General features: G+C 58.4%; 1 protein-coding gene across 1 annotated transcript in view; it reads right to left on the reverse strand.

The window, feature by feature from the left end:
- The window catches only part of FOXP4 (forkhead box P4), a 34,803-nt gene that overhangs the window by 6,133 nt on the left and 6,045 nt on the right, over positions 1–22,625 (reverse strand). The window contains exons 2-11 of the mRNA XM_004710849.2: positions 12,980–13,075; positions 5,913–6,035; positions 5,360–5,446; positions 3,669–3,816; positions 3,300–3,519; positions 3,008–3,112; positions 2,142–2,229; positions 563–646; positions 287–461; positions 112–188 (exon numbers count right to left, since the gene is read on the reverse strand). Of these exons, the coding sequence (XP_004710906.1) occupies positions 112–188; positions 287–461; positions 563–646; positions 2,142–2,229; positions 3,008–3,112; positions 3,300–3,519; positions 3,669–3,816; positions 5,360–5,446; positions 5,913–6,035; positions 12,980–13,075 (1,203 nt within the window). The remainder of the gene's footprint in view (positions 1–111; positions 189–286; positions 462–562; positions 647–2,141; positions 2,230–3,007; positions 3,113–3,299; positions 3,520–3,668; positions 3,817–5,359; positions 5,447–5,912; positions 6,036–12,979; positions 13,076–22,625) is intronic.

Genomic DNA, 22,625 nt, shown 5'->3' on the forward strand with positions numbered 1-22,625 from the left:
GTGAAAGGCTACCCAGATAGAAGGGCCCCTTCTATCCTCCACCCTTGGCTCCTCAGGTGGGGGTGCAGGGGGCGCACGTCTTCCCCCTACCCTCCTCCCTGCAGTGCTCACCTGGCGGATGAGGGAGGCATAGGTGAAGGGGGGCCTGACGTCGGCATTCTTGTAGAATTCATGATTCTGCGCCAGCTCTGGGGGCAACAGGCAGAGGGGGCGGTGGTCACGTGGATGTCCAGCCCACTGTGGGGAGCACCTCCTCCTGAGGCCCCGGCACCCCACCTGCCCTCACCTGAGGAGATGGGCGAGCAGAATTTGTCACTGCTGGTCCTCCGTCGGGCGGGGCCTCCACCATGCAGGGAGGCAGAGCTCAGGCCAGGGGGCCTCAGGGGGGTGACAGGGGCAGCAGCTGAGGTGGGGGGGTGCACGAGGCCATCTGGGAAGGAGTCGGCTGCGGACACGGTTACCTTGGGGAGGAAGGGGGCCCCGGCTCAGCTGGGAGCAGCAGGGCCGGGCCCTCAGGGAAGGATGAGGGTCCCCAAGGCTATCGTGGGGGGCGGTCACTCACCGGCTGGCTGAAGGGCTTGGGCTCCGAGGGCCGCATGTGCAGATGGGCCATCATGGCCTGCAGCCGCTCACTCTCCTTGGCGAGCTGTGGAGACGTGGAGGTGAGCAGAGGGGGCTGTGCTGCTCACCCCAACTCCTCCCTCTACACCCCACCTGTCCTAGCCCCTATGGGCCACAACCTCAGAAAGCCCCCAGGCCCACCGCCCCTTGCTTCCACACCTCAGCCTCTTCCTTGCCCCTCTGGCTCCTCCAGGCCAAGGGCTAGCTAACTGTCCATGAGGCTCCCCCTGGGCCAGAAGACCATACTCCCTGGGTGGCCCTGGCTTTCGCTTGCTGCCGCCACTGCCACTGCCACTGCCACTGCCACCTCCAGCACCACCCACCAGGAGCCCTCTGCTCACAACGCCTGCCTTGTCTCCCCATCCATAGCAGGGCCACCACGGCTGCCATGTCTCCAAGCAACACCGGTGTCGGGCTGGTGGCCCTTGGTGCCTCACTCGCTCCCTGCTGCTCCCAGAAGGGCACTACGACTTTCCTCCCCAGGTGGAAATAAATGGCGATGGAGGGAGTCCACGTTATTACAGAGCTGGGACCCAGCCACGCAGCCTGTGTTTGCCGCTGAGTGACTGCAGGCAAGCTACTGGGCCTCGCTGCTTTCTCCACCCGCCCCCAACCCTCCAGAACAGCACACCTAGTGGCCTGGAGTCAATTCGGACTCACAGCGACCCTACAGGACAGAGCAGAAGGGCCCCTGTGGGTTTCCGAAGGCAATCTATGTTTACGGGAGCAGACAGGAAGCCAATCTATCTTTACGGGAGCAGACAGGAAGCCAATCTATCTTTATGGGAGCAGACAGCCTAATCGTCCCTCCCACAGGATGGCTGGTGGATTTGAACTGCCAGTCTTGGGACTAGCGGCCAAACACTCAAATCGCTGGACCACAGAGCTCCTTCCATCTGAAAAATGGGTATAATCATAGCACCCACCGAGCTGCTAATTAATGCCCCTTGGAGCCTTCAGAGTGGGTATGTTTGGACCGCACTCTATAGGCAAGACAAATAATATTTCAATCTGCAAGTGCAACTTTTAAACCACTAAATAAACCTCTATGATGGGTTATAAACTATTTGGAGAGTGACAATCAGATACACATTCTGACTAGGCCCTGGCTGTATATACTTATGGGACACCTGCCCCCAATTTTCTTCCCTCTGGAACAGAATGGTCTAAACGCAAAATAATAGTAATCGCGCCCACCACTGCCCGGGGTTGAGAGGTAGATGTAGTTAATGGGACACAGTCCAGGCGCCATAATTCGGTGGTTGCTACTGCTATTCTTGTTCTGCGCGTCTCTCCCAGACTTTTGGGGAGAGATGCCCCCAACCCTTTTGGGGGCCCTTTGTGCCCCACAGACCAGTGGCCTGGCTGCCCTCACCCCGTACGATGGTCACTGGGCTCTAGGAAGCAAAAGATGGTGGCGTTGGGCACATGCCCCTCCCGCAAGCCCCCCCTTCCCAGCGGTCCGGATAGTCAGTGCTAAGGGTGGGACAGGGCTGGGGCCCGCATGGCCGGGGCCACACCTGAATCTCCAGCTGCTGCACCACCTGCATCTGCACCCGGCACTGGGCCGTGCTCCGGTCGTCCAGGGCGTGCTCCGTGTTGAGGTGTCTTCGTGGGACAGGAGGGTGGACAGGAGACAGTCGGCCCAGGTTTCCCTACTGCCCCGGCCCTCCAATCCCCTCCTGACCCCACCCACGGGCTGAGAGGCAGAAGGCCTGGAGAAGTTACAATGGGGAGGGGAGGTGGCAGTGTGGGCAACACCAGAAGCTCGGGCCTGCCTCTCAGCCTCCTTTGATGTCTTTGCTAAAGATCCCAGCTACAGAGAGATCTAATTGCAAATGAACTAATTAAGTAAACCTCTGACGAAGCGTGAAAACAATTTGTTTGACCCTGGGTCCGGGAGACAGCGGAGTTAATCAGTCAGGGACAGAGCCTGGCACGGGGCGATGGCAGCTGGCCGCCTGGCTGCCAGTCCGCCGGCCCAGGGCCCATCCCCGGTCATCACTCTCAGCTGAGTCTGGGGGAGGAGAGGGGATGATGGGAGGAGATGGGGTGGAGGGGAGAGAAAGGCTTGCGTGGGCCCTCCTTGGGCTTTTTCCCCCCTTCCTCCCACCCCCACCCCCAGGCCCTGCCCTGCCCTGCTCTGGCAGCCTGGGGACAGGTAGGGGAGCTGTCCCCAGAACTGGAGGCTGGAGAGGGGGAGTGGGTCCCCTGTGGCGAGAACAGTGGGACAGATGGTGACTGAAGGTCCAGGAGGGACAAGCTGGCTAGGGCTGGGAAGTCACTGGAGCCCTCTGAAAAAGGGTCAGGCACCGGTGAGGGTTGGGAACGGATACCCTCTGGATAAGCCGGCAGGAGGGGTGGGGGCTGGGGGTGGGGGGCTCACTTGATAAACTGGCCCAGATCTTCACAGAGCGTCTCACAGCCCGGCCACTTGCACTCGCCGTGCCCGTACAGGGGGTGGGAGCTGGGGGTCTCCTCATGGGAGGAGCTGTAAGAGCCAAGGTTGGGGGTGGGGGTCAGAGACCCAGAAAGCCCCAGACCCTCCTCTGGCTTCCCAGAGGCCCTGCATTCCACCATGCACACTTCTGAGGTGACCTGGGCAGGGTCACTCCCGGATCCCCGACCACGACGGCCACCCTCTGGGTCCAGTTCCGCCCACTAGGGGGGCCCTTCACCTGTCTCTGCGAGGCGTGGTGAGCACAGTAGGCTGTCCATTGGGCAGGGCGAGGTGGGACAGGGGTGGGGAGACCTTGGGGGGCGCAGCGAACGAGGTAGCGGTGGCCGCAGTGCCAGTGAGCTCCAGCCCCTCCTGCTTGACGCTGTCCTCGGCGGACTGCCCAGGGGGTGCACCCTCACCCTTCCACAGCTGGGGCAGGTCTGTAGGGCATACGGCTGCTGCAGGAGGAGGAGGAGGGCTGTCTGTGGGCTCAGGAGCTCAGAACCACAGGCCCAGGGGTCTCCAGCCCCGAGGAACCAGGGAGGCTGGTGTGTGTGTGGCGGGTGAAGGGAGGGAGAGGGAGCGCGGGGGAAACAGCAGTGCTCACCTTGGGGGAGGCTCTGGAGAGGCCCCGAGGCCTGGTTGGCCTGCAGGCTGACCAGCCCCTGCCGCTGCAGGTTGAGCAGGTGCTGCTGCTGCAGCTGTTGCATTTGCAGGAGCTGCTGCTGGAAGGCCAGCTGCTTGTTCCCCAGTGCCTGGTGGGGAGCCCGAGGGGGCGGGCAGAGAGGGGCGCCATCAGCCTCCGGCGTGCCATCTGGCCCCCACCCCGCGGCCACCCCCTCCCAGGGCCTGTCAGCCCCCGGAGCGGCCGTTGTGGCGTCGGCAGCTGCGGCTTCTCGGCTCCCGGCCCAGCTTCCATAAGGCTGCATGCCTCCTCGCAGTAAACACACGCATGTACGCATGCACGCACGCACGCACGCACGCACGCAAACACACAGCCAGACCCAGACACACACGCAGCCCAAGCCCGCCCTCGGCCCGCCTCCCTCCGCCGCCGCCGCCGCCGCCTGCGCGCCGGCACCGCAGCTGTGTGAGTGCCTGCGGGGCGCGGGGTGTTCATCACAATGATGGATGAGACTGTCAGGCTCTGGGGGCCACTCCCGCCTGGCGGTCATGCTTCCCCACATGCCCGGGGTCCCCTTCTGCTCCGGGGAGGGGCCTGCTCTTAACCCAGTCTTCCCCTCTCAGGCTTCTTAGAGACCGAGACTCCAGGAGTCAGGAAGGACTTACAGGCTCAGCGGGTCACTGGCGCCTGGGCTTGGGCTCCATCCTAAAGCCCTGCCTAGGAGCCCTCTGCTCTTGCTTCTGTCCCTCCTCAGCCTCTCCCCGCCCCCACTCAGCTCCTCCTGCAGGCACTGACAAGCAGGGCTGTCAGCAAGTCTTTGCTGCGCCCAGGAGCCAAGCTCCCTCGTCCTGGGTGCCTGAGAGTCAGCGCTGTCTCTGCCTGCCAGGCCTGGGGGTGGGGTGCGGTGGGGTTGGGGTGGAGTTGGGGGGGGGGGTGGCTATTCCCTATGAAGACAAGACCGAGAAGGCCAGCCTAGAGATGCATGGGCAGATGAGGCCACAATGACAAGGCTGGGGGTGTGGGGGCACTTGGGCAGGGCCACCTTCCAGGAGGAGGCCGTGCAGAAGTCAGCGATGGCCATGGCCTGCAGCCTTTTGGGGTGTGGGGGGAAGAGGGGGAGGGGGGGGGGGAGGGGCTGATGCCTGTAGTATATCTGGAGGCACTGGGGCCTGGCAGAGTAGGGGTGTGGCTGGGAGTATGGGAAGGGGTGGCTAGAGGGGGGAGTACCAGAAGCCCCAAACCCTGGGGCGTGGCAACCATTGCAGCTGGGAAGGCAGGGCAGAGGCACTAGTAGTCTGTAAGAGTCTCAGGCAGAGGATTGGAGGGCTAAGTGCTGACAAGTGGGCCTGGGGGGGACCATGTAGGCCCCCAGACACTCACACATGGTTGGGGACATGCCCATGCATGTGGACACACAGGTGCAGAGACCACATGGCACTCGGCCTTCTTGCCCCCCTCCCCACCCCCGACTCCAACAGCACTGGGTCAGGGAAGAACGGGGCCTTTCAGTAAGCTGCCCCCTCTAAGCCCTTGGCTTCTCCTGAGACTGCCACTCTTTCTCATTTGGAGCAGTGGGTGGTTCTGAACCGCTGACCTTGCTGCTGCAGCAGCCCAGGGCCTGGGACTAGGGGCGTGTCACTCCAGGGACTTCAAGCCCTGGCAGGGCTTCCTACCTCTTTGGGTTGCTGCTTCCCAGCCTGCTGTTGGGTGAGAAGCTGTAAGTGGAGTTGTTCTTGCTGCTTCTTGTAGTATTCCTGCAGCTGGGAGGGGAGCAGGGCAGGGGTGGGAGTGTTCACCATGAGCAGGGGCTGCCGAACCCCAGGCTGCAGCCCTGTACCCTCCCTCACTCTCGGTAAGTCTCCTTGATGGTCATGACAAAGGTGGCTGGTGTTCCCCTCCTTTGCTCTCTCCCCTGTGGTTCTCCAACCGAGGTAAAGCTGGTAGACAGCAGGTGAAGGGGGGGGTGGGCTGGGGAATGGAGAACCCTGACTTTTGACCTCCCCCAGCTGCCCTGAAGGAATGCAGACCAGTCCAGCCTGAGCTGTCTCTCTGGTTTCTGCAGCTGCTAAAGCTGCGCCCCCCTGCCCCCCCGCAGGGATGTTGGCAGTAAACAGGCAGGGAGGTGAGAGATCTGGCAGGGCAGTGGGAGGAAGCGGGGTACAGAGTCCACCCCACTCACCACTCCTCCCAGAGACCCTCCCCAGGCTCCCCTGGAGCCAGACTCACCTGCTGGAGCATGAGAGCTTGCTGCTGCTGGAGCAGGGCCTGCAGCTGCGGGGGAGACAGGATCTGCTGCATCTGCTGCGGGGTGAGCATCTGCGGGGACATCATGGCCACCGACACCGGCACCTGCTGGATCGGGCCCTGTCAGGAGAGGTGCCCGCGAGCCCAGGGCCCTCCTCGCTCAGGATGGCCAGCTGTGTGTCTGCGGGTCCGCGACTTAACCGCCCTGTTCTCTTTCCTTGTCTCAAACGTGGAAGTGGCCAAGGTGCCTACCTCGTGGGGTTAATCGGCCAGGTCAGAACCTGGCACACAGCAAGCAGCACCCATGGGCTTGGCGAGGCTGTGCTGTCCCAGGCACAGAGATGCGAGCCGAGCGACGTGACGGTGGTCAGCAGAACCCAGGCCCTCAAGGGCCTTTGCCCAGTAAGGGGGCCCGGGACAGCCCCATTCCCAAGTCAGTCCATTCGGAACCCACTGCCTGCAAGGCAGACCTGGCCAGGAGGCCCATCTGCAGCCTTGGTGGGCAGGGAGACTGCGATGTGGCCTGCAGGGCACGAGGACCCTGGCTGTGGCCCCTCAAACACTTCCATGCTCCCAAACACCTGTATAGATAGCACACACTGTGGCGTAGAGTGGAAGCCCAGAGGACACCTGCTCTGTGCATGCACGCTCGTGTCTATATCCACAGTGGGACTGGATCCAGGCAGGGAGTTAGAAATGCAGGCTTCTGTTCCTAACTTTGCACGGAATGTGCTGTGTGACCTCAAGCAAGTTACTGGCCCTCTCTGATGTCTGTCTGTTAAACGCACAACACAGGGAGTGTGTACAAGAGGGACTCCTCTCAGCCAGAACTCTGGCAGCTTTCTGCCTCCTGACTTGGGTTAGGCCACTGCAGCTGCAGAGCAAAGTTGCAGGGAGAAACAGTGATGTGATCTATTCCCGGCCCCTGCTGTCATGCCATACAGCACACAGTAGGCCCACACCCACAGTTTGCTGCCCTGGGACCTTTAAGATAGCCCTGGGGCAGAAAGGGAGGGGTGAGGCCCAGCCAGGGTGGACTGTCCTACAGGAACCTGTCCGGGTGGCACCCTGCCAGGTTCAGGCTACAAGGGACTTGTTACCCCCAATAACCTCCCTTGGGGCTCAGTCCCACGTGTGGTAACTCCCCTCCCCTGGTGGGGGCAGGACAGAGCTACAAGGCACCCATCTGGAAAGCCCCAGGCAAGAGGAGCAACCAGAGAAAGGCAGACATTCAGGGACATTTAAGAAGTCCCAGCACCCCAACTCTCCTCTCCTGCCCCATGGCTCCTGGCTGAGCCCCTGCTGGGCGCACCCCGTGGATGAAGGCTGAATGGGTGCTGAAGCGCAGGCAGGCGGTGGAGGCAGTCAGGGAGTGGGGCACCCATCAGCCCTTCAGGGTGTTTTCACCAAATGAGGAAAGAGAGGTCAGGGAGTGGAAGCAACCTGCTGGTAGGAGAGGGCACAGCTGTGTGCTCCGTGGCCCATGCCGCCTGCCCTGCCCCCTCCCACCAGAGCAGATTTGGAGAAGGGGTAAGAACTGCAAATTGCACCCCACGCAAGGGGCTGCTGATTCCCAAGGCAAACCGTCCACCTCCCCTCTTTACAGCCGTGTCCCCAGGGACTCTGCTGGGAGCAGGGCTGCAGGGGGGTTAGGGCTATCGCTGAGAACCCCAGTAATGGGGGCAGTCGAGGACACAGAGCCAGCTCACGTCTGCTGCCAGGTGCCCAGCAGCAGCCCAGGAGGCGGTGCCTCACAGAAGCTGAGTCTTTCTGACCCCAGACTTGAGTCACCAGTTAGGTCAGCATGCCCAACACCAACCGACAACACAACTCTCCTCCCTCGGCCCTCCCACTGACGGGGGGTGGGGGTGGAGGGCTCTCAACAAAGAGGCAGCAGGGCACAGGGTGACTGTGGTAATTACACAATGTCCTGTCCACAGCCTGGTGGCGCCTCCTTGTGGGCGTGGCCTTCTCATGAGGGTTCTGGGAACCTCCCCTTCTCTCTGCTTCACCTTCCTGCTGGCAGGCCACTCTGGGACCTGTAGAGCCCTGTGATGCTTCCAGCGCCATTGGATCCACAAGACTGTACCCGCCAGCCTGTGGATCCTCTTGCATTCTGCATCATTGCACGTGGCTGCGTGAGTCTGAAGAGGGACTTATGGGCTAGTACTGGACTGTGGACTTGAGTTGGACTGGGCTGGAGTGTTTTCTCAATACACAATTACTCCTTGATATAAAGCTCGCTCCTACCCATATATGTGTTACTGACTTGTCTCTAGTCAACCCGGCCTAACACAGTGACTTAAGTTCTCCTGTCCCTGAAAGCCCCGTATCCCACTGTCCCCATCAGCCCACTGGGTCCGAAACACCTGCCTCGCCCACTTCACAGGACTGCATGTGCCTGGTGTTGGGGCGCATTGGGGGTCTAGCACTGTGCGGAGCTAAATCCAGGCAGTATCTCACCCGGTCTCCACTGCAGCCAGGGGCCACATTGCCCTTATTTTACAGGTAAGAAAACTAAGTCTAGGGAGACTCAATAACTTGTACCTCCCACCATGGGTGAGTCTGGGGGTGAGTAAAGGTGATTTGTATGGCATTAAATTCTAAGCCAGTATGATTAATATATATATGTATATATGATTTTTTTTATATTCTCCGTCAGTGTTTCCCAAAGTGGGTGGCAGCACCCCCTGGGGGGGGGCGGAGGTGCTGGGCGATCCAAGGGGCTGCAAAAGCAGATACCTATACTTTATCCTGGATGACACGATAGACAGTCACCAAAGTGTTAACTGCCAGAGGAGCACTGAGTTGCTTTTGCCAAGGGGGCAGTAGGCCAAATACAGTTGGGGGACCTGTGCTGTACAGTCTAGATTCTCTGTCCACCTCCATGTCTAGTCCCCCCCACCCACCTCACACCTTCGCCCTGTCAGGCCCCACAGGGACTGAGGGCACTGTGGAGCGCTGGGCAGAGCCCCAGCAGGGAGCTGAGCTGAGTCACCTCCAGGCGTGTGAGTCACCGAGGGTGGCGTGCCATGCCGGATGTGGCATTTCCTTCCTTGGGACTTTCCTGCTGGGTGGCAGGGGACAACCAGAGGGGTCCTGGGAAGGCCGCCCTGGCCCTGCCATCCCAGCCAATGGCCGAGCAGCTGGCTAGAGGGGCGGCCACAGTGGGCTGAACAGATTACCTGCATGTACTGGTTGGTTGGGTGCCCAAGTGTGCCAAGAAAGGCCAGTGTCCTGTGCTGACCACTGAGCTGCCAGCCCCTGGATTGCCCTGAGAATCAGGTGGAAGCTCCCCTGGTGTCTCCGCTGGCCCCTCACCAGGCTGGGACGTGCCAGCATGGGCCCCCATTAGTCAGTCAGCTCAGCAAGGCCTGTGAGTCACCATTTGGAGCTCAGCCAGGGCAGCCAGACACTCACATGAAGCCCTGGCAGTCTGAGTCCCAGGCTCAAGGCCTGAAGCTGCCTCCAGGCCCCTCCCTCGGGGCCCTGCTCAGGCCCCCGAGTTCTCCAGCCACCTATAACAGAGTTTGCTAAGCTGGGAGGAGCAGTCAGAACCGTGTCTGGTCCAGAGGAAGCTCTCTGGGGGCTGTGGGTTAGGGTGGATGCAATTTGGGACTGAAGCCAAGGACCTGGTGTCCCCGGGTGGAACTGCTGAAGAACAGTGTGGAGAGCGGACTAGAGCCTGGTTCACGTTCAACCTCTTGCAAATGACCAGAAGGAAGCCCTCAGACTAGTTCTGGGCTTGAGCTGCCGCAAGAAAGAGTGGGGGAACACCAAGGCAGACTTCCAGAAACACCAGCACAGGCAATCTTGGGGGGGTGGGTGGTGTGGGGGCACGAAGAAGCTGAGATGAGAGCTCAGGAGCCTGGTCACAGCTGTCCTTGACCAAACTCCAGGGGAGTCAGGCCTTCCAAGACAGATCTCTCCCTGCTGGGGCCCAAGCCTGGAGCAAACCTGCGCTCCGTAGTGGTACTTGGTTGGAGCTGGAGACCCTGGGGAAGCTGGTTCTAGCAGGCATGTGGGCATGGCAGCCTGCCTGTAGGACGGGGCAGAGCAGTGGCCCGGAGGGTCCACTGGGCAAGAGCTGCCCCTGGTCTCCTTTCAGTACCTATTCCCAAGGTCCAGGTCCACAAACGACGTGTTTCCACTGGGCTGAGGCATCCGGCCTCTTGTCCCCTAGCCCCGCAACCAGCCAAGAGCTCACACAAAAGCCACTTCTAGGCCCTGGGCCCTGCTCTTGGGATGGATTTCCTCCTTGGAGACTGGAGTTTTGGGGTGTGGATGAGAAAGGGAGGAAGGTGTCTGGGGTTGGAGGAGAAGGGATGGGCAGATGGGGCTCCAGGCTCGTGGGGAAAGTCAGACATGGACCCACGAAGTCCCATTCCCCCACCCCACCCCCCTCGAGACATAGGGCACAATTGGCTGGGGCTCCTGTACCCAGGGGATCATGGGTGCTCACGGCTGTGCAGAGCATGGGGCAAGGATTAAAGGTGTGTGCTCTGGGGCTGGCTGGGTGGGTTCAAATCCTAGCTCTTCCCCCTGTGAGCTGTGTGACTTTGGACAAGTGACGAAACCTCTTTGGACCTCCGTGTTTCCTCTTTGGCAAGATGGGCCGACAATAACATTTGCCCATCCATCGGAGGCCGAGAGAGAGAGCTCCTTCGAGACAAGGATGGCAAGGCTTTATCTCACCTACTTTGGTCATGCTATCAGGAGGGAGCCGCCCCTGGAAGAGGCTATGTTAGGTAAGTAGGTCACAGGAAAAGAGGAAGCTCTTCCATGAGATGGACCGTCACGCGGCTGCAACGGTGGGCTCAGACCAAACCACGGTGGTGAGGATGGAGCCGGACTGGGCCGGGCTTTGTTCGGTTGTGCATACGGGCGCTGTGGGCTGGTACAGGCTGGGTGGCACCTCACTACCCCACCACCATCACCATCGGATTGTGAAGACAGAGAAGAGGGTATGAGTCAGGCGACAGTGCCTGCCTGCGGGCAAGCACTCTGTAAATGTTAGCTCCTAGCCGAAGCCGCACTCGATAGGTTTCATTTGTGACAAAGTCATCAATCAGTTATTGGGAGGGGGCTCAAAAAAACAAGCGCTCACTGCCCTCCAGTCGATTCCGATTCACAGCCACCCCGGAGGACAGGCTGGTAGAACTGACCCCTGTGGGTTTCCCAGACTGTCACTCTTGACAGGAGTAGAAAGCCTCATCTTTCTCCGGGGGAGAGGCTGGTGGTTTCAAACTGCTGACCCCGTGTATAGCAGCCGAATGTGTAAGCAGGGCGCCTATGGGAGGGTGAGGAGGCTATGTAAGGGCAAGGGGGCTTTGTATCTGTCCCTCTGACCCCCACACCTCTTCCTCTCGTCCTGGGCTGCCCAGGGGCTCCTTCCTTTGGGAGCCCGACTCCCTGTCTCACTTAGTCCCATCTCCTGCCTGGATGCACCGCGGGCTCAGGCATCACCATGACTGCCATCCAGTGCTCCTCCCTTCTGATCTGAGGGACTATCCAGCCTCTACAGTCTTCCCTCTCTGGTCATGGAAGGGGCTATTAAACTGGGCCAGGGCAGCGGGGTTCAGACCAGGGCGATTTCTGGTCCAGGAGGTGGGAGGGTGGGGAGTCCCCAGTTTAAGAGGACCCATCTGACTTCACTGGGGGTGAGAACCTTCTACCTCACTAGGGTGGGAGAATGTCCACCTCCTCCTGCTCTGGATTGTCGGGTTGTTTCCTCCCCGACTCCCTCCTGCACCCTGGTGGTACAGTCTTACGGGTTATTCTGCAAACCTCAAGGTCAGCAGTTCAAAACCGTTCCTCTGGAGAAAGACAAGGCTTTCCGCTCCCATAACGAGTGAGGGTCTCTGAAACTCACAGGGGCCGTTCTACTCTGTCCTGGACAGCCGTGGGATTGATGGTGGTGAGCTTTTCCCACCCCAGGCCACTCCCTGCTCGGCCGGACTGCGACTGCAAGGCTGTGTTTTTAGGGTCAGGGTTTTTAAATGCGCGTGCTACTGCGCCGGGCCTGCATCTGTTCAGCACCTTGAGCTTTTTAAAAGCGTTTTCGAAACGCTTCTTCGACATCAACTCCCAGATACGCGGTCAGAGTCTCAGCCCCCACCCCCACCCCCAGGACAAAGCCCAGTCCCTCTGTGTCTTCTCACCCTGCACCCCTCCCATCCTCCTCCTCTCCTCCCCACCCTCCCCTTAGCACCCCCTACCCCCAAGGCCCCAGACGCCAGAGCACCTCCAGTTCAGGATCCTGCCAACCCTTCTTCCCTTAGATAAACTTCCTTTCAAAGCCCTGCTTAATCCTCTCCCCAGTTCTGAGCCTCCCCAGCCGCTGGGGAAGCGGGTGGGGAGGGGGTGGGGGCGGTGGGCGGCTGGGCGCAGGGGGAGGGGAGTGGGCTGCCCTAGATGTGACCCAGCCCAGACTCAGACTGCAATTCCACCAAGTTCTTTGTGACACAGAAAGTAAACAGAAGGGGGGGGGGGCGCACCCCCAGCAAGTCTCCCCCCTCCCCCAACCAGCCAGATGGGCCCGCAGGCTGGGGGGAGGGAGGGAGGGAGGGGAGGGCAGATTGCAAAAGACAACAAAAGAGACTGAGAGACCCGGAGAGACAGGAAGTACAGCGCTGGCGGCGGGCAGGAGGGAGAGAGTGAGTGGGTGAGAGATAAGGGAGGCCCAGAAGAGAAGAGAGGACGGAGCGGGGCCCACAGAGTGCCCAGGGGCCAGAGAAGTGACCGAGGGTTATGGGGGTAGGGGTGGGGAGGTTGGTTGGGAGCAGAGAGGCGCTGGCAGAGGCAGGAAGGAGACCCCAGGGCGGGCGGGCAGCAGCTGGGCTAGGGAGAACTAGGGCCCCAGGTAGAGAGGGAGAAAGTAGAAGCTGCTCCCCTCCACCCCTGCCATGCGTGGATTTCCTTCTGGAAAGCTGCCCAGGACTGGGCATTGGGGGCTGGCCAGAACAGTTCTCCAAAGGATCCCTCCCCTCCCTCGGGGGCCAAGGCCACCCTCCAGACCGCCCACCCTGCCCAGGGGTTGCCCCCCTCACCTGCAGGCCAGGGGCCGGCTGTTTGCTGTCATTGTTCCCTGGGGAGCTCAGGCCAGAGGCCTGCTGCAGCAGGAACTGCCGGGCCACCTGGAGAGCCTGCAAGAGAGGGGCTGAGTCAGTTCCACCTGGCAGCCTTGGGGGGGGAGCACGGTCCTATGAGGGGGATGGACCTGGGATTTAGGGGGGAGTGTGAAGGGTGAGTGAGCAGGTCACAGAGCCCACATGGGCTTGGGAGTGAGGCTGGCGCTACTGAGAGGAGCTCTCAAGGTTCACAGGTCCCCGGGAGGGACGAAGGATGTTGTGTACACAACCACTGATGCAGAGGTTGGTGGTTCAAGCCTATCCGTGGGGCTGCAGCAGCAAGGCCTGGCGATCTACTTCTGGAAAAATCACAGACCAAACCCTAGGGGGCAGCTCCACTCCGCACACACAGAGTCAGAACCCTCGATTTGGTGGCAACAGGGCTGGGGGATCTAGCGGGACTCACCCCCCTGACCTGCTGGGATTTCGCTGGGACACCAAAAGCATGGTCCCAGGGTCACACATGCCCCAGGGCATGCACAGGGAGCAGGCGCCCAGCATCAACTCCCAGGGCCTGCTCTCCAAGGAGCACGGCCTAAGCAGGAGCTCATCCCAATCTTTCTACCAGGCTGTGAGGTAGGGAGTCCCAGCCACCTACAGTAGGTGGTGGAACAGTCTGGGGCCATGTCAGTCAGCCTGGGAGGACTGAGGGAGCACCGGTCAGTGCAGAGTCAGAGGCCACAGAGGGAGGAGTTTGCGGCAGAGACCAGGGCTCTAGGGGTCAGGGGTATGGCATCTGGGTACTATGTGGCCTACTGAGTTTCGGGGATCCGGGTGTGTCTCCGCTGGCCTTTGGGGCACTGGAGGGTTAAAGTCAAGACCCGGAGGGTGTCTCTCCGATCAGCAGTTACAGTGGGCAGTCAGCTGGGCTTAGTGGCCACGTGGCTTTACTGGACCCTGGGCCAGAGGGGGTATAGATTGCAGGAGAGATAGTCCTCGTTGGCCAGTGGGTTAGTGTGACAATCAAGCAGTCGGTGGCCTGGGAACTAGGCAGGTGGGCAGAGAGGGGACTATCTGGTAGGGGTATGGAAACCCAAAAGTGCTCTGTAGGGGCTGCTAAGCCTTCTCTGGCCTGACTCTGGGTCAGAGGCAGGCGAGGGGACCAACTCTGAAACCACGGTATCTGCCTCCAGGTCTCTCTAAGACAGCGGTTCTCAACCTTCCTAATACCGCCACCCTTTAATACAGTTCCTCATGTGGTGGTGACCCCCCCCAACCATAACATTATTTTTGGTGCTACTTCATAACTGTCATTTTGCTACTGTTATGAACCGGGCAACCCCTGGGAAAGGGTCACTTGACCCCCCAAAGGGGTGCGACCCCCAGGCTGACAACCGCTGCTCTAAGACCTCTTTGAGAGTCTGAGGCGCCATGTGCAGGCATTTGACATGGGGGTCTGAAATCAGGAGCTGGATGTGGACCTTCACTGCGCTACCTACCAACTGTGTGAGCTCAGGCAAATTACTCCATACATACACACACACACACACGCGCGCGCGCGCGCGCGCGCCTCTCATTTCATAGACTTCTACTCCCCCTGCTCGCCCCATCGGACCACCCCTTCACAGCAAAACCTATTCTCCAGTGAAATACAGACATGTACCTGCACACGCCCCACTCAGCAAATATACGTGGGGCACCCAATGGGCACCACGTGTAGCTGCACACCCATCTTCACAGCCCTATCAATGCCCACTGCGCGCCTGGGCCTCCCCAGAGGGGAGATGGAGCTGAATTCAGGATGGTGTCTAACTACACAGCTGTGTATCTAAGGGAACTTGACCCATAAGCCAGGGCCACAATCTGGACTAGCATGCTGGGCCCTGGCCCCCCAGCCACTAGGCCTCCCCTCATCTGGACCACAGGGTCCGATCAGTGCTGCTCTGGTCTCGGGGAGAGGGGGCGGTGGGGGAAGCAGGGGCGTGTCTTCATCCCAAGATTCACTTTAGAAAGTAGAAGTCTGACCTTTCTGAGTCTAAGCCTCAAAGGGCTGTGGGGTGGCCAGGTCGGCCTGCTGACTCTGTCTGTCTCAGTGGGACCTGCTTTCTGGTCTAATGATGACATGAGCTGAGCGGGCCCAATGCTAGGGGACAGAGGGGGCCCCAGGAGCTGGTCAGTCCAGAGGGGACCCTGGTCGGGGTGGGAGACATGGGGTGCAGAGGGATTTCCAGGGGAAGTGGTTAGGGGGCATGGGGAAACCTCCTCCTGGTGGGGAATGGCCAGAGGAGTTGAATTTACTCCCCAGGGAGATTAATTCTGTGAACCCCTGGAACACGAAGCAATGAGATTTACAGGGGAAAAGTGCTCCCTACAATCTCACTCCCCACCCCAGCACGCCCTCACACACTCCTACCTGCCCACCTCTCACAGGGACTGGGCTTCCCCTGCATCAATCAGGCCCCCTGCCGCTTCTCACCCCTTTAGTCCAAACGGGGAGGAGCCAGGTGAGAGACCAGGCAGGCTGGGGTCTCGGCAAGGCTGCTCTCTTCTTTGGTACCCACCCCTGCCCACCCTACTCTCATGCTTTGGGGGCCATATTAGTAGAGACTGACAAGGAGGGGATGGGCCTGAAAGAGAAGTGGGCAGCCTGGGAGCAGGCTCTGCCTGGAGGAGGGGTGTCTGAGACGGCTGCCCAGGGGAGGTGGACACTCAGAGTGGATTCTGAGGGGCAAGCTTACAGAAGATCAAGGATCAAGGATGTGAGGGGTATCCAGCAAGGGGGTGTGACAGGGGGGAAAGTCAGGGGCTCATTGGGGCAGGAAATGGAGTTCAGTTGGGAAGCGGAGGAAAACACACACCACACACGTACCTAAAAAACCGTGGAATTGTGCTAGATGGAGCACAGCTTTCTTAGTATGCATCCCCCACCCCCACCCCCCCAGGTGAGCATCGAGCAACTCACTGAGTTAGTGCACCGAATGGTGTCACCTGGGAAGATTCTCTCTGGTCACAGTAAATTTTTCTGTAATAGCAGTTTCGCTCGAACCTCGTTTTTTTTTGTGATGGCTGATTTAAGAGAACAACATGCAGCTGTGAAATTTTGGTTTCTGCTCAGAAAAAATGCCGTGGAAACTGCTGTGACGTTGAGCACAGCTGACAAGGACAGCGCTGTGGGAAAAACTCAAGTGTACGAGTGGCTTTCTCCTTTCAAAACAGGTGAAATGTTGGCTGATGCCAAACTGAGTTCTGGGCTTCCGTCAGCTTCCCGAAAGGATGAAACTGTCAACTCTAGAGCATTTGTAGTTCATTCCGCCAGGTCAGACTGTTAATCAAGCTTTCTATTTAGAAGTTCTGAAAAGATTGCGTAACAGTGTGTGACCAAAATGGCCTGATTTATGGCAGATGCAGGGACAGGTTTTGGCACCATGACAATGCACCTGCCCACACAGTCATCTCAGTGTGCCAGTTTTTGGCAAAAAGCAGCATGCCTCTTTTGCCCCACATACCTTATTAACCTGACCTCACTCCGTGTGACTTCTTTTTATTTCCATGAATGCAGAGGGACATGAAAGGACAGCAATTCAACAACACACAAGAGGTGAAGAAGAAAAAAAATGGAGGTGCTGTCAGCCAGCCAAAAAGATGAGTTTGAAAAATGTTTCCAAGAATGAATCACAGATTTGACAAATGCATTAAGTGTAATGGAGAATACTTTGAAGGCAATGAGGTTGTTTTGTAAAAAAATTAAATATATACCTTTAAAAAGTATCCAGGTTTTTTATGGGCACCCCCTTGTGTACACACACACACACACACACACACACACACCATCAGGTGCCCGCACCCTGCTGGCACTTCCCCCACTGCATCTGTCCCCCACCTACTCTCTCATGCTCAGAACCCCTTGCCACGCACACGCCCTGAATTTGGAGATGGGCACAAGGTCATTTCCTATCATTTGCTTACAGCCTTAGCTGGTTCCTTGGAAAGATCACCCCATGGGTGCCCACAGGTGGGGGTGTTGCTCCCCTTCCTCCCCAGCTGATGAGTGCCTGGGTGCTGCCAGTGCGGCTGCCTCCTGCCCTCACCTCCTCCCCGCCCACAGCTCCAGAGCCAAGAGGCAGAGAGTTTCCAAAGCCCTACCCAAGTGGCTGGCACTGAGGTCTCAGAAATCCCAGAGCTGCCCATCTTAAGAGATGGTGGGAGATGGCAGGCTGGCCCTGACCGAGGGCCCTCAAAACCTAAGACGCTAACTCGCTGCCATCTGGTAGGTTCCGATTCATAGCGACCCTACAGGACAGAGCCCCCTGCCCCTGTGGGTTTCTGAGACTGTAACTCCACGGGAGTAGACAGTCCCAAGTTTCACTTGTGGGATTGAACCGCTGACCTGTGGTTAGCAGCTAATGCGCAGCCCAGGGCGCCCCAGAATTCCCGGACGGAGGTCCTCAGGTGACACAAATGGCTTGCTCTCAGCAATTACCCCAAAGGCTGGCAGTATGGAGCTACCCAAAAGCCACTGAGAACTCCATGGGGTCGGCACGTGCCCACGTCAACTCCACGGCTGTGCTCTGCTGTGTTTTGGGTTGGGGCCCTGGCAAAGCCCTCCTCCTACGATGTCAACCAGCCAGCCAGTGGCCTCCTTGAAAACATTGGAATCCAGCCTGCAGTTCTCAAAGTGCTCCCACATGTGAGCGCTTCACAACCCCAGGAGCTCTGGGGGCACTGTTGTGTATCCTTGGGCATGCTAACCACCAGGTATGCACGACTCCATGGTGACACTGAGCACGGCAGAACGGGGTGGGGGGTGTTCTCCATTTCACATCAAGGAAACCAAGGCCCAAGGTCCCACAGTGAGGATGAAATACCATCACCCCACTGAGGGGCCTTCAGGTGCATCCTGTCTCCCCTAATCCTTGGGCACCTCTGTTTTCAGCTCTCGGGGACAGAGGGGAGGTAACACTGGGGGTGGAAGTGGGAGAAGACCCAGAAAGAAAGCCCCAGTCATACCTTCCCTAGTGGTCAGGCGTACCCAAACCGGGCTGGAGTCAGGGTGGAGGTGAGGGAGGGAACTCAAGGTCGAAAATCAGGAGCCATCGGCTTTTTGAATCTCACTTCCCTGCAGTCAACTCCCAAACCAAACTCACTCCATTGGGCAGACGCCGACTCTGAGCCACCCTATAGGACAGGGTAGAATTGCCCTGTGGGTTTCTGGGGCTGTAACTCTTTAAGGATGTGGAAAGCCCCGTCTTTCTCCTGAAAAGTGGCTGCTGGTTTCAAACTGCTGACCTTGCCGTTAGAAGCTGGATGCGTAAACCACCATGCCACCAGGACGCCTGGGCACTCAACTCCTAACCTGAAAATCTGGCTGTTGGAACCCACGTGGAGGTGTTGTGGAAGAAAGGCCTGGCGACCTTCCCTGTGTCATATGGCTCTACTCTGCAATCCACGGGGTTGCCAGAAGTCTGATTTGGCTTCCTCTCCTTGGGCCGAGAATAAATGTCCCGGATGGAGGGGGTAAGGCCTATATGCCATTCCGTGCATGGCCCCTGGGCAGAAAGATCTGTCCCCAAATTCTGGCTCCTCCTCCATATGCTGAGTGACCATGGGTAAGTCACTCCATCTCTCTGAGCCTCTGTCCTCCACTGCAAAGCATGAATCACTGTGAGGATGACCACAGTAAGGAGCTGATGGGACATGGAGAAGGAGTACTCAGCACAGTGCTAGGCACCCAGTGGGCCCTGGGTGCACATGACCCACTCTTGTTGTCACTAACCCTTCACCTTCCCAGGAAGCCACTGGGTATTCACCCAGCACCACCCAGGATCCCTTGCCAATCAACCCCTCTTCTTGTCTATGCCACCCCTACGTTCTTCCTCCAGCCTGAGAACGCTAATGAAGCTGAACTCCCCTTCCCCCAGCACCCATTCAGAAGTCATTAGCAGGATGGCCACAATCAGGAACAAATGGCTTCTAAAGCTGGCAGCATCAAGGGAGGGCAGCGGGAGGGAGGGAAGAGAAGCTGGATTTGGGGGGGAACAGAGCTGCAGAAATAACAAGTTCACTGGGCAGGGCCACACCCCAGTTTCTGCACCTGAGACGTGGCAGGCAGGGCATCCCCTAGAGAAGCCAGGTGTACCGTGCTTACTGCATCCCTCCCTCCTTTCTCCTGTGCTCTGGTCTCAGCCTTTTTCTGTGTCGATCTGGCAGGGAGGTGGGGAGGGTGTGGTGCTCTGGGAGCCAAGCTGAAGGGCTGACCTTTGAGGATGGAGGAGGAGGAGGAGGAGGAGGAGGAGGAGCCCCTGACCTGATGAGCTGGGAGCAGCAGAGTGCAGTGCCTAGAGCTTTCCAAATAGTCCCCACCTAGCAGCGGGCCGAGTGAGACTCACAGCGACCCCACAGGAAGGGCCGGAACTGCCCCCACACCCCGGTGGGCTTCCGAGAGTGGAACTTTGTACAGAAGTTCAAAGAAAGCCCCACCTTTCTCCCTGGGAGAGGCTGGTGGTTTAGAACGGCTGGCCTTGCAACTGGTTTAACGACAATGACACCACAGGGACCCCAGCTAGCAATTTAGCGGGCCAAAAAGAGGGGAAATGTGTTGATACTGTGTGTGCGCGTGTATGTCAACCTATATGTGGATATGAATGACTGGCCATCTAGTCCAGCCCGTCTCCTGGCCACCTCTCGTGGGGCAGCATGGAGCTGTGTGCCGTCGGGCCATCAATAGCTGGTTTTTGGAAGTAGGTCACCAAGTCTTTCTTCCTAGTGCCTCTGGGTGACCTTGAACTGCCAGCCTTTCTGTTAGCCACCAAGGGTGTGACCCATTTGCCCCACCCAGGGACTCCGGGTGTGTTTGTGTGTGTGTGCGCACAGTCACTCCCACATGGTAGGGAGAACCCCAAGTAAAATGTATTTCTCATTGTAGGACTCCAGCCCAAAAGGGTGGGAAGCCTTGACCTCGTTTGTGCTGTCATTGAGGAACTGGGGACCCCAGAGAGGAGGGCGACTTGCCCACAGTCACACCTTGGGAGCAACAGAACCTGAGCCCAGGTGGCCCCCAACTGGGCTCTGCCCAGGGGAGTGTCTGTCAACAGGGGCAGCGGGAGGGAAGGCTCGGGGAGCTAGCGAGGTCTCAGTGGACACGCTGGAAGGTCCTGCTGAGAATGGGAGAGAAACACAGCCCCACTGAAACTCGTACAAAGACCAGGCTTCCTGGATTGCGAGAGACCTGGGGACCCTTGGCACGGGGTCCTAAGACCCACTTTTAACCTGGAGGCCACCTTTCAGCCAAGTGACAGACTGGCCCCCACGCTAGCTACATTGCACAGTGCCCCCCACGAGAAGTGTGTTACTTAGCACCATCGACTCCCCGGGGCCAAATGGGCAGCGTGTGGCCAAGAGCAAAGAGAAGACTAGGATGGGGAGGCGGGCCAGATAGCAACCACCGTCACCAACCATTTGTGTGTGCACTGTTGGGTGGGAACGTGCACACTTTTACCCAAACCATCAGATGGCATTTTAAAACTTCTAGTCTTACTTGTGCTGTGGTAAGGGACAGCAAAACAAAACAAAAACCCAAGAAACAGAAACAATCCAAACTCGTTTTGTCTGTAAGTCTAGAGCTAATTTGGGCAAAGTTGAGGTTCTGCCTTCCCCGAATTGTCCTATTAATGCATTCTAATGGGGATTGACTAGCTCTCAGGGAGGGGATACTAGGAGGGTCTTGGAGAGTGCTAATGCACCCCATCCCCCTCCTCCTCAACCAGAAAACCACCCCGTTCCCTTCATTCTTAGGCTTTCTTGACTTCCTATTCACTTATCGATGATCCAACAAGTATTTACTCGATTCTCCAAGGCATCTGAGAGGAGCCCTGGTGGCATGGTGGTTACAAATTGGGCTGTGATCTGCAAGGTCAGAGGTTCAAAACCACCAGCAGAAAGACAGGCAATTCTATCCCAGCCTATAGGGTCACTAGGAGTTGGTATACCTAGCATGTTGGTGGGCTGCTAACTGCAAGGTGGGCAGTTTGAAACGACCAGTCGAACTGTGGAGGTGCCTATCCTGTAGAGAGACCCACAGGGGGAGGCTCTACCCTCCCCTACAGGGTCGCTATGAGTTAAGGAATCCGAATGCCTTAGGCCCTGGGGACCCACCGTTTCTGTTTTAATGGGGCTTCCATTCTAATGGGGTGAGACCCTAAACACACGGAGAGACAAACTGCGGGCTAGGGAGCTGGGTAGCTTGCCTAAGGAGATCTTTAACCGGGCAGAAGCCATCTTCCCCGGGGAACGGGGGGTGGGGGTATTAGGCAGGCAGGAGGGCTATTCAAGGTGAAGGAGACCCTGGTTCCAAGGGCCCCGAGTGGGGAATAAGCCTGATGCCTTCTTATGAGCAGCCCTTCCCTTGGGGGCTGTGACTGTGTGGGCTGATGTCACAGGCAAGCAAGGGCTAGGCCCACGGGATATTTTTAACCTCATTCTAATTTGAGGGGCAATCATTGGGAGATGTTTAAGCAGGAAGTGATATATCATCCCTGTGTCCTAGGCGCAGGTTATGAAGGCGCTGGCTGCTCACCTCCATGTCAGGGGTTTGAGGCCACCAGAGGTGCCTGAGAAGAAAGGCCTGGCTGTCCTCGTATGAAAAGCCACTGGAAACGTGGCCGGACACGGTTCCACTTGGGAACATGTGAGGTCGCCACAAACTGGAGTCAACACGAGGGCAACGGGTAGAGGGTAGAGGCCTCCCCGACGGCCAATCACAAGAAGCGCTAGTTGATTTGGATTTATCGAGACAAACTGCATGTCCACCCTTGCAATTCCTGGCACCAGAGGGGCAGGGGAGCCCCCAAAGGGGTGCGAGGTCCACAGCTCCCAACCACCAAGGGAAGTGGCCGGGGGAGGCCCAGGTTCTCCACCAGGTGGCCTTTGTCCTCCAGCATAGACATAAAAATAAAATTACAGAAGGGGGGGGAAGAGGAGACCATAAAACTTCCCTGAGTGATTCTGCGCACCTTTTTCCCTTGGAGCGGGAAAAAAAAAAAAAGCTTTTTGGAAAAGGCTGTAAATTTTTTTTACACCAACCTCGTAAAAATGACATCGCGTGTTCTCAAATTAGATCCATTAAAACGAAAACCAAGAACGCACAGACAGGCCCGTGTGGGTAGAAGACTCGCATCATCCCGCTGCACAGGGAGCCCGGGTTTCCAGGTTCCTTCCTGGTCAAGAGATCTGAACATGCCTGGAGACGGGCCTCTCACCTCCGGGGAAAAGAACTGACAATTGAACCCCAACCACAAAGAGCAGAGAAAGGCCGGGTCTGGCTGCACCCCTCTGTAGCCCATCCTGGCGCGCAGCTCCTCTAGGCTTGTCTCAGTACTGCAGGGGTCGGGTGGGGGTCTTGGGTGCCAGTTACAGGGACGGAGGCTGGCAGGGCAGTCGTAGAGGAAAGAGCCGAGTTGTGGTGGGCAAGGCCTGTTGTTCCCATTGTGAGTCGCCCTCCGCCTCCCAGATGAAATGGTCACCTGGGGGGGGGGGTGTTCTCCCAAAGGATGTCTATTCTCAGGCCTCAGTTCGGAGCCTGGAGCCCTGGTGGCAATCACTGGACCAGAGAAAGCTGCGAGGTCGCCTT

Source organism: Echinops telfairi, unplaced genomic scaffold (assembly GCF_000313985.2).
Source record: "Echinops telfairi isolate 266 unplaced genomic scaffold, ASM31398v2 ScPeMD7_3533;HRSCAF=4204_1, whole genome shotgun sequence".
In the NCBI taxonomy this organism is placed as follows: Eukaryota; Metazoa; Chordata; class Mammalia; order Afrosoricida; family Tenrecidae; genus Echinops; species Echinops telfairi.